General features: G+C 36.5%; 1 protein-coding gene across 4 annotated transcripts in view; it reads right to left on the reverse strand.

Moving 5' to 3' along the window:
- Nucleotides 1-345: 345 nt before the first annotated feature.
- LOC127434022 (spindle and kinetochore-associated protein 1-like) overlaps nucleotides 346-12202 on the reverse strand; it is a 28691-nt gene continuing 16834 nt past the window's right edge. Inside the window, exons 1-4 of one of the 4 annotated variants that reach the window (XM_051686447.1) lie at nucleotides 5587-5763; nucleotides 2469-2532; nucleotides 2241-2374; nucleotides 346-718 (exon numbers count right to left, since the gene is read on the reverse strand). In XM_051686447.1, the coding sequence (XP_051542407.1) occupies nucleotides 500-718; nucleotides 2241-2374; nucleotides 2469-2517 (402 nt within the window). In that variant the 5' untranslated portion in view covers nucleotides 2518-2532; nucleotides 5587-5763 and the 3' untranslated portion in view covers nucleotides 346-499. Of the gene's footprint in view, nucleotides 719-2240; nucleotides 2375-2468; nucleotides 2533-4553; nucleotides 5764-12202 lie in introns of those variants that run through there. The other 3 variants (XM_051686446.1, XM_051686445.1, XM_051686444.1) reach the window with 3 other exon arrangements.

Here is a 12202-nt window from a genome sequence, read left to right on the forward strand (position 1 = left end):
ATGTTTTCAGAGCATAAAACAGTAAACGGTAAAGTAATTATCTCCTTAATGCTAGAAAGCCTAATAAATATGGATGATATATGACAGATGTCACATTGTAGACTGATTTTGGAGGAGTCCAATATTTAATTTGGTAACTTTATGGTGTGGTAAGAGGTCAACACATCCTTGAGGACAAGATTTAATACTCAGGAGAGGCTAAAGCCTTACTAATTACTCTACTGAAGCATCAATAAAGGCATTGCACCAGCCTACAATTGTATCAGGCCAAACTTGTATTGGTGTCCCTAAGCGAGACAAAGTACAAATCTATTGATTCAACATTCAGTTGGCCTCTAATTAAAATTGGATTTTGGGTTGTTTTTGCAAACTTGATGCCCCCAACAAGAGAGTCAAACAAACCACACAATCATAAAAAACAGTAATAATTATTGAAGGTATATTCACTTATTATTGGTCTACTTCTGATTTGGTTACATTACATGACATTACATTGGTGCTAAAGCTTGGTAGATATGGTGGTCTGGATGTCATTGATATGTACTGAGCTCAGTTTGGACAGTAGTGAGTGTCTGGGTTTCTGGTGCATTCTCTTAAAGTCCTCTGTGATCTCCAAAACAGTTTTATTCTTTGTTTCTGGCATGTTGTATAAAACAAACACACCTGAGAAGCAGCAGACCACACAAAAGATGAGGAAACAAAAGTAGTCCAAATGCTCCTGCAAGTAAGAATTACACAAATGGATAAATATATTAGGGCGAAAGGAAAACATGGCAACATAGTGTATAATTGTCTTTCACTTTCTCAACATTTAGAAAAACGACAACAAATTGCATTTTTGGAATTGAAAGGGCAGTCTCTTACAAAAGCAATAAAATGCTGTTTTTAAACCACATGACATTTGATTCTCTGTTTTTCCTGAGGTCACCCTTAAGGCTGAGACATATTTTATACGAAATCGAAGAACGAAGGGGTGTGATGTCAATTTGAACAAAATCTGGACAAAACGAATGTGTTTTTGCGTTTGTTTCGGTGGTTCATAACAGCTCGCCAACACAAACTTTCAGGAAAATTCATACCAGCTTCTAAACACCTTACTGCCATTGGTCCACGTCATCGGTAGGTGCAACCTTGAGCTCTCCTTACTTTGAGGCCGACAGCTAATTCCTGTTCAGTCAGTTAAGATCAGTCAACATGAACACACCGGAGTTATTATCGATCTGGTGCAAACTAATCTACATCTGTTCGATCGTTTGCTTAGAGACATTTTCCAAGAACATGTCGTGATTTTTTTGGTTTTTGTTTATTTAGTCTACAAAAAGAATCAAATCTACTCAAATACTCTTAAGGGCACATTAACTCACATGATGCTTTACTGATCAAAAGTGAGACATCTGTCCAAAGTGAGATTTGCCTCTCTTATCATCATTCCTTTGTCTGTGTTCTGCCTATTAACTCTCTTTTATACATCCATCTTTGCAGTAGTATCAGTGTCATAAATTAATAACAGAGTGTAATTGGCGCATATTATGGCACCATTAATGCAGAATGAAAACATGACAAATTGCACATAATCTACTACATATATATTACTTTAAAACATTACTGAGTGGTTAAGAGAGCTTCTTTTAGTGATCTAGTGTGAATTCTACTCATAAATTAAGGCATAAAGTCATTGATGATAACACATTTTAATGTCACATTAGTTAAGGTTTTACACGTAGTCTTGTGCGTCCTCATATTTAAATGCTTCTATAAATGCCTCTCACAGCGGTGTGGCGGGTGTCTGAATGTTCGCAAACAGTATGCCGTTGCTCGGCTGTTTCAAACTTCTTTTTGGCTATGAGCAAAGAATGAAGAATAACTTTGCCAAGAGTATGCCAAGGCCTTAAAAGGGTAGTCACATAAAGTGCTCCTCAGAATGTGCTATTAAACACATTTCAGTACATTATTTCAGTACATTTCTTCTACATCTGGAATGTTTGTTAAATAGATGTTTTCAGTATAAAGATCGCCAGATGGCAACGCTTTGTCTTTCTTTTGGGAGATATTGCAAGTCGAAAAATCCAATGGGGAAAAATATTCCAGACCATAATGCATACCATACTGTGCTAAATGTATAAACAAACACTTCATGTTTTTTAACTAATATAATGGTGCTCTAATTTTATCAGCAGGAATTTAGGCATTTTGGTAACCTATTTGTAAGCTATAAAATGACAAAAGCAGTCGTAGCTCACCACTATGAGAGGAAACAACATGCCCACCAGGAAGAGTCCACCCCAGTTGAGGGTACAGGCCACGGTGAACGCTGGTGGTTTATGTGTGAAGCTCTGTGTGAAAATCTCACCAGAAAGGGGTGCTATCACCCCAGCTATGGAAGAGAGAATTCACAAGCAAGTTGAGCCACAAACAAGTCTCTTATATACACTGAATGTCACACAATGAAAATTAAAGTATGAATATACCTGGCCCACTAGAGATGATGATGAAGATAAGGAAGATGCAATATGGCATCCAGGTTACAAACTCCTGTAACACAAAGGCAAACACATCCAAACCTCTCGTCTCAGGACTAGTTTCATGCACTGCAGACAACAGTCAGACATGTCTCATTTATTTTAGCTTGGTTGTATTACAGTAACAAGAAAAATGATGTGAACCCTTTGTAATTAGCTGATTTTCTACATTAATTGGTCATACAATTTGATATCATCTTGATCAAAGTCACAAGTATAGACGAAGCACAATGTGCTTAAGCTTAACAACACAAACAATTATAATCTTTCATGTCTTTATTGAACACATCCCATTAAACATACACAGTGCTGTGGAAAAAGTATGTGCATCCTTGGATTTAATAACTGGTCGATCCTCTTTTGGCAGCAATAACCGGTAGCTGCGGATTTGACCTGTACACAGTTCAGAATTTTGGACCATTCTAACTAACATAAATGCTTCAGCTCAGTCATATTCTTTGGATGCCTAGTGTGAACGGCTCTCTTGAGGTCATTCCACAGCATTTCTATTGGGTTAAGGTCTGGGCTCAAACTGGGCCACTCCAAAAAGAGTGTTTTTTTTAACCATTCTGTAGTGGATTTACTTGGATTCTGATTCTGATGTTTTGGGTCATTGTCCTGCTGCATCACCCAACTCCATCTGAGCTTCAGCTGGCGCACAGCCACCCTGACATTATCCTGTAGGATATCTTAATAAACTTGGAAATTCATTTTTCCCTCGATGATGGCAAGTGGTCTAAGCCCCGAAGCAGCCCAAAATTATGATGCTCCCTCCACTACTGGGACGTTTTCATGTTGGTATGCGGTGCCCTTTTTTTGCCAAATGTAGTGCTGCGTGTTCTTCCCAAACAATTCAACCTTAGTTTCATCAATCCACAATTTTCCCAGTAGTGTTGTGGAGTGTCAAGGTGGTCTTTGGCAAACTTCAGACACGCAGCAGTGTTTTTGTTGGAAAGCAACGGCTTCCTTCATGGTGTCCTGCCTGTTTTCCATATAGACTCATGAACAGAGATGTTAACCAGTTCCAATGATTCCTTCAAGTCTTTAGCTGTCAATCTAGGGTTATTTTTTTTACCTCATTGAGCATTCTGCGGTGTGCCCTTTGAGTCATCTTGGCTGGACGGCCACTTCTAGGGAGAGTAGCCACAGTACTAAATCGTCTTCATTTATAGAAAATTGTGAACAGATGAAAATCTAAGCTTTTCGAGATAACTTTGAACTTTCAGGCTTTATGCAAAGCATAAAGATCTCTATTGAGATCTCTTTTTTGCGAGGCATGGTCCACGTCAGCAGACGCTTCTTGTGAATAACAAGCTCAAAATGTTTGAGTGCTTTTTATAAGTTAAAGTAGCTCTAACCCACACCTCCAATCTTGTTGCATTAATTGGATGACAGGTTTGTCAACTCCTGACTCTAATTAGCTTTGGTTTACGTCATTAGCCTAGGGGTTCACATACTTTTTTGAACCTACACTGTGAATGTTTGAATGATGTATTCAGTATGTACAAGAACAATACAATAATTTGTGTCTTATTAGTTAAAACAGATTGTGTTTGTTCATTATTTTAACTTAGATTAAGATCAAACCAGAGTTTAAGACAAATTTATACATAAATGCAGGTAATTCCAAAGGGTTCACATACTTTTTCTTGCCACTGTATAACCCTTAACCAAGTCTTGATTCCTCTTAAAACAATAGTTCACCCTAAAATTTTGTCATCATTTACAATATAATAACCACCCAAATTAGGCAGTATGAGAAAATGAGTAAACACAGCGAACCTGTAAGTAGAGTGAGAGTGTGAGGAGGGCCAGTGAGGCCGCCATAAGGAGGAAACCACTAAAAGGAAGTATTCTCTTTCCTGTGCTCTCAATGATCAGAGCCTGGATTAAAACAACACGGTAAATGGCCACAGTCAACTAAAAGGCACGTCCAGTGTGATTGGCACTTTTTTTTTTATCCCCTTTTCTCCCCAGTTTGGAATGCCCAATTCCCACTACTTAGTAGGTCCTCGTGGTGGCGCAGTTACTCACGTCAATCCGGGTGGCGGAGGACAAGTCTCAGTTGCCTCCACTTCTGAGACCGTCAATCCGCGCATCTTATCATGTGGCTCGTTGTTGCATGACACCACGGAGACTCCCAGCATGTGGAGGCTCATGCTACTCTCCACGCACGAGAACCCCTAATTTGGTTAATTAGGAGACCTGGCTGGAGTCACTCGGCACACACTGGATTCAAACTCGCGACTCCAGGGGTGGTAGTCAGCGTCGATACTCGCTGAGCTACCCAGGCCCTGTGAACAGCACTTCTAATTGAAATGGAACCTCATAAGTGACTAATATGAAATGCTCTACATAGGCAGCAACTCCGTGTGAAATACAAATAGTGTACAGGACACATGCCTAACAACTGATTTAAAAAAATAAAAAACTGCCATTAGCATGTTGCAAAGTTAACAACGAAATACTCTTGTAAGCATAAAAATACATAGTACACATAAATATTGGATAAATTAGACAATTTTTTATCTATTTATGTATCATTATTTTAGCAATTCCAAGTGGCGCTAGTTGTACAGAAACTACGTACTTCAGCTTTAAAATGCTGCCTATGTAGGCAGCTCACTAGGTTTTGGAACAGAGTCATACAGTAGAAAGAGACTCAAACAGGCAATGGAGGTGGAGATTTCACATAGGCCTGTCCCTAGGGCGGCATAACGCAATTACTCCTTGGGAACACTGGCTGCTTGAAACACATCACATAAATAGAGACAGACCTGCAGAAACATTACCAACACTGAATATACAGGCTTCATTGTTCATCTTATCTGATGAGTGACCAAAATAATGGCTGTGAAACTGCAAAAAGAGGACTAAAAAGCTGCATAAAGATCTGATTTACTTGCTATGGGGGGGAAAGTAAATTACTCTGTGCAAAATCATTAAGCCCGTTTCCTAAACAGACACTGTGGCATATGGCATGTATTGACAAAACAAGCATTCTCATTTCAATATCTGTCAGATTGAACAGGTGCGGGTGACGTGTTGGCTCTTTGTCTTCATTCACGGCATTGATGCCACAGAGCTGTGAAAGTGATGAGGATGGCGAGGAGCTGCCAGCACACGTTGTGGTTGAGGAACAGGTCTCTGAGCTTGTGGACCTTCACGCCCTTCATTGCAGCATGTTCAGCCAACATTTCCTCCATCTCGGGTCTAGGATCCATTCTAGCCCCCCACAGCCTGTGTAGAGCTGAGCCAAAATGAATATATAGACACACATTCACCAGAGTACTCTTTGTAGCATTTACGCACTTTTCATGAATAGGGTACCATTTGGTTTCCTATTACTTGTTTTTAAAGCTTTAGAAACACAAATTCCATGTTTTTCTTTTAAGAAATATGAGATATGTTAGATAACAATAGCATATAGCAATAGCTTTATCCATCCCTTACAAAAATTAAACATGGTTTTACTACAGTATCCACCGCTGAACTATGGTATTTGTAGTAAAACCATGGTATCCTCAATACATACTAATGTTTTACTACAATAGCCATATTTTAACCATATTGGTGTTAAAATCATAGTAATAATACAGGAACCAATAACTATGGTAATAAAAATGAATCATTCTGCCAAAAAACATGGTTAGTTTTACTATAGTAACACCATGGTTATATGTGGTACATTTATCATAAACAAATTGTGGTTACAGTCATGACTAACAGTTTTACTATACACAAAAAAATTGGAGTGGGGTTATCATAAGAAAAACCTAGGAAACAATTTCCACGCAGAAATTGCAAGTAAATTCAACAGACCAATTATTTAAGTAAATGCTACACACAATTCTTAGTGCCTTTAATTAGAAATTCTCAAGTAGTTTACTTTGCAATACTCTGTTTCAAGTAAAATGTACTCACTCTTTATTTGTACATTTTACTTCAGCAATGTAGCACTGAATTAAGCCATACTTTTTAAAAGTGTACTAGCATTTCAATGTGTTTTTACATACTTAGTCATGTACCACATGACATAAAGTATGGAAGCCTTCCACAGGGAAGCTTAGTGCATGCTATGTAGTTTATTAGACAACATCACCTTGCTTTAATGGTGGTCAAGATCCAGACCTCAACACATAATGCACAAAACACGATGACTGTAACAATCAACAGATCTTTTTTTTTATTTTATTTTTTTATCATGAATGGGTCATTTTGAGTAGAAAATTACTTCACACATCACAAAATAAGAAATTACCAAAACCTAACAACTAAATCAACAATGAAATGGTGTAAATCAACTTGCAAACAGTAAAACCATGAAACCTCATTCATTATTATCTATTAGAAATAGCATGCTGTGCACCAGCTTTGAAAAGTTAATAAAATGTACTTATTTCATTTACCTGTGAAATTTTTCTTAAATTATCAAATAAATATGACAAGGTTTTCTACTTTAGGATTGGTTTATAATGATGCATTGTAAAGATAAACAATCATGAATAATATTTACTTATAAGCTAGAGCATACATTGTTACATGTTTGAATAGAGTACAAATGTAATATTTACCTAATATTTTCAAGTTCACACTTGAACTTATTCAATGTAGAAAGTAGGACTGGGTATCGCCAGCCACCTCATGATACAATACGTATTGCGATCAATACGTCACGATTAGATTTCTATTTTAATTAAAATTAATTTGGGTATATTTCAGTTATAATGTCCATTTTACTTACATACAGTATGAAAGAAATGATCTTTCAGCTAATGATGTTATTCATTAAACAGGGGACCTTCTAACTTGTTAAATTATGGACTTAGGGTCTTACATATTTTATTTTATCAGTAGTTTTTCATCATTTTGGTGACATTTGATCTTTTTTTTTAAATATAGTCCATGTATTACATCAATAAATAAATACTGAAATTGCATATATTATATAGCATATATACAGTATATTGTTACATGTTTGTTGTTTACATGCCTAATTTGTACTATTAACAATTATTTACTTGGATATCTAGAACAAGTGCTAAAAACGGTACTGGTCTGACCTGTGGCAGGGACTTTGACAGTGGTGTTTGTTTGGTCAAATGGCTTTTTTACAGCATTCATGCTATGTGAGATTAGAATTAAATGTTTCTTTTGTTGTTTTTGATAAATAACTGACTGTAGAGAACAGAAAGGATATTAAAAGAGACATTATTAAACAACAAATAATTGCTTGGATCTAGTCTTTTGGCTCACATACACAGAAAGAGTCAAAGATTTTACTCTCAGCACGCAGTGAAAAGATCTCAGTGCTAAACTTCTATGCCACTACACAACTCAAACAGTGGTGAGTGAAATCTAAAAAATCTACCAGTCGGTGGCTAATCACACACATTGTTTTTAGCATATGGGAAGTATTTACGCACATATGATTGTAGCGGATTGCAGATAGAAGGAAAGTGCGATCTTGGCATTTTAAGAATTGACATTGGGATTGTACAAATGAAGATTAAATAGAAAATCAATATTTTTGCCCGGCCCTAGATCCAAATGCGTGAGAGAGGTCCAGCATGTCTGTGAGAGAAACCGTGGATGCTGCAGTATCAGTTTCAGTCTCTTTCGTGCTTCATATAAACGTCTCTGACTGCACTGAAAATATCACGATACATTACGATACATGGATCTAAGTATCGATACAATATCGTGAGAAAAAGTATACATTTTTCTGATTTCTGAATGATTTTATAACCAAAATTTGTGTTTTCCTTTTTTTTTTTTTTTTTTTTTTTTTTAGTTTTACTATGAATATCATTGTGGAGCCGAGGAGGGCGGGGCCGGGTTGGAATGAGACACACCCGGTCCCCAATCAGCCTGATGGGGTGCGCGAGGGATAAAGGCGGCCGGGGACGACAGTTCGAGAGAGAGAGAATTACAGACAGCTGTGCTGTGTTTTTAGTTGTGTGTTTTTGGTTGGGTTTTTGTTTAATAAATTATTATTTAAGTTGTCAAGCCGGTTCTCGCCTCCTCCTTTCCTCTAAACCCCCTTACAATCATGGTTAAAATATAGTTACTGTAATAAAATCATATTACATTTTGTGGTTACTATGGTTTTGCTACAAATACCATAGTTCAACTATGGTCACTGTAGTGAAAGCACGGTTAATCTTTCTAAAGGATGTACAAAGCTATTGCAAGTGAACTGCAAATTATTTCAGAAAATAAATGTCCTCTCTGTTCCAGAAGTGGCTCTGTACCTTTCACTTCTGAATTCAATTTTTGTTTAAAAAAATTAAATAAAAAGACCCAGAGTACTGCTAGAAAAGTACTGTTTTTTCCACCAAAAGCAGATGTAATTAAGTGTTACATGACAATTTTTAACTCTCTCCCTCTCTGACTTTTTGAATTAAATGGGCTGTTTTTGCAATAGTACCTTTAAGACTTCAATATGTAAATGGCCTCTGTTATGATTGGCTAATTTATTAGCACATAAAATAAGTGACAATGCACCTACCAAGTTGCTGAATACTATATAAGTGTTGAATAAGTGTTAACATGGGTAGTCATATGTTAATGTGCTCATGGTAGTTACATCACAACCACAAAAAGTTTTTGTAGCTTAATAGAAAAATAATAGTAAATAGCTTTGTATGTAACATTGCAATGTTATTGTAACCTCCACAATAATGTATTGTGTTGTCAGTCAAAGCCTACAACCGTTTTTAGTTACCAATGTCATTGTAGAAATTTAGTATTCACAGTCAGCCATGATGAATTTAATCAATGAGTGAAAGTGTCAAACAACAGGATGGTTACTTAGATTAAGTGAGTAGTATTCGGCTGGTCATGTGATTCTAACATGGCAGCCCCCATGTATGGACGCTCTCCATGTAGAATAAAACAGCTTTTATAAGGTTACTGATGTGACTGGAGTCTTCATCTTATGAGAATACTTGTGATTTTATACGTTTCAAAATTACTATTCATTTCTTTAGGAGCTAAACTTTTTAAAAGAAAAAAAATTACTGAGGTCACCTTTAATGTCTTATTCAGTAACAGCCATTGACATAATTTTGCAATATTCAGAAATTTAGAATCCCTCGTGAATTTGAATTTAATTTAAATTAAGGAAGCAAACAGAATGCATTGTTTTAACATGAATTTAAATGTAAGGAAGAGGTAACACTTTACAATAACATTACTTAACATAAAAATTATAATAAAAATGTTTACATTAAAAGTTGTATACATTAACATTAATGCATAATGAACTAACTTTAATAATGAACATTAACCAAGTTTAATAAAATTTGGTGTAAAAATGTTTTTTTAAATGTATTTTGTTAGGTATCATGAACATTTAACAATGTTAACAAACAGAATCTTACTGTAAAGTGTTACTGAAGAAGAATGAAATTCAAAGAAATCCATACAAATGCTTTAACCTTGTTCGACCCCGCGTTCACATGCGTGGACATTGTATTTTGGCTTTGCTATATGCACTGCATAATTTAAATGAATTTAAACCGATTGAATACCATTCACAAGACTCTAAACTGTGATTTAAAGGGTTAACTTCTGCCGTACCGAGTCACGTGACACAACAACATGACGTCGATTTCCATGAAGCGCTTCTACGGGTGCAGAGCCAACAAAATATATATACAGTTGTGCTCAAAAGTTTGCATACCCTTGGAGAATTGGTAATATATGTACCATTTTTAAAGAAAACATGAGTGAGCAGGCAAAACACATTTCTTTTATTTCTTATGGGATTCATATTCAACTGTAGGTTATAACAGAATGGCACAATCATAAAACAAAACATGGCAACAAAGAATAAAAGTCTGCATACCCTTAGTTCTTAATACTGTGTATTGCCCCCTTTAGCATCAATGACAGCATGCAGTCTTTTGTAATAGTTGTCTATGAGGCCCCAAATTCTTGTAGGTGGTATAGCTGCCCATTTGTCTTGGCAAAATGCCTCCAGGTCATGCAAAGTCTTTGGTCGTCTTGCATGAACAGCACGTTTGAGATCTCCCCAGAGTGGCTCGATGATCTTAAGGTCAAGAGACTGTAATGGCCACTCCAGAACCTTCACCTTTTTCTGCTGTAACCACTGGAGGGTCAACTTGGCCTTGTGCTTAGGGTCACTGTCATGCTGGAAAGTCCAAGAGCGTCTCATGCGCAGCTTTCGTGCAGAAGAATGCAAATTGTCTGCCAGTATTTTCTGATAACATGCTGCATTCATCTTGCCATCAATTTTCACAAGATTCCCCGTGCCTTTAGAGCTCACACACCCCCAAAACATCAGTGAGCCACCACCATGCTTCACAGTGGGGATGGTATTCTTTTCACTATAGGACTTGTTGACTCCTCTCCAAACATAGCGCTTATGGTTGTGACCATAAAGCTCTATTTTGTTCTCGTCACTCCAAATAACAGTGTGCCAGAAGCTGTGAGGCCTGTCAAGGTGTTGTCGGGCATATTGTTACTGGGCTTTGTAGTGGCATTGGCGCAGTAAAGGCTTCTTTCTGGCAACTCGACCATGCAGCTCATTTTTGTTCAAGTATCGTCGTATTGTGCTCCTTGAAACAACCACACCGTCATTTTACAGAGCAGCCTGTATTTCTCCTGAGGTTACCTGTGGGTATTTCTTTGTAACCTGAACAGTTCTTCTGGCAGTTGTGGCTGAAATCTTTCTTGGTCTACCTGACCTAGGCTTGGTATCAAGAGATCCCCGAATTTTCCACTTCTTAATAAGTGATTGAACAGAACTGACTGGCATTTTCAAGGCTTTGGATTTCTTTTTATATCCTTTTCCATTTTTATAAAGTTCCATTACCTTGTTACGCAGGTCTTTTGACAGTTCTTTTCTGCTCCCCATGGCTCAGTATGTAGCCTGCTCAGTGCATCCACATGAGAGCTAACAAACACATTGACTATTTATACACAGACACTAATTGCAATTTAAAAAGCCACAGGTGTGGGAAATTAACCTTTAATTGCCATTTAAACCTATGTGTGTCACCTTGTGTCTGTAACGAGGCCAAACATTCAAGGGTATGTAAACTTTTGATCAGGGCCATTTGGGTGATTTCTGTTATCATTATGATTTAAAAAGGAGCCAAACAACTATGTGATAATAAATGGCTTCATGTGATCACAATTCTTAAATAAAAGACTTTATTTTCAAAATCAATGTCAAAATTTCACAATTTCTGCCAGGGTATGCAAACTTTTGAGCACAACTGTGTATATATATATATATATATATATATATATATATATATATATATATATATATATATATATATATATATATATATATATCTGGTAAGAAACCTCCAAGTTTTTTAATTGAAACCTGTTTGGTTGTAAAGAGGAGAGTCTCTAGTTTAATTTGATATGCCGCTTAAATTCATTTTCATTCATTTTTCACGCGCATTGAAATTGGGACATTATTCCCTCAAAAGTTGAAAAAACATGTTCGTTATTTTGAATAACTTTCAACATTAAGACATCTGTGGGTCATTTCACTTCATTTTAATATAAACTTTGTTTTCTTTTCTTTTCTTATAACTGTACAATATGGTTCTATTCATTAACTTTAGTAAATGCATTCCTATATTTACTGTGCAGTATCACATTGAGAGTTAATGGGTTCATCCAAAAGCTTAAAAATG

The sequence above is a fragment of the Myxocyprinus asiaticus genome, chromosome 43 (genome assembly GCF_019703515.2).
Source record: "Myxocyprinus asiaticus isolate MX2 ecotype Aquarium Trade chromosome 43, UBuf_Myxa_2, whole genome shotgun sequence".
NCBI lineage: Eukaryota > Metazoa > Chordata > Actinopteri > Cypriniformes > Catostomidae > Myxocyprinus > Myxocyprinus asiaticus.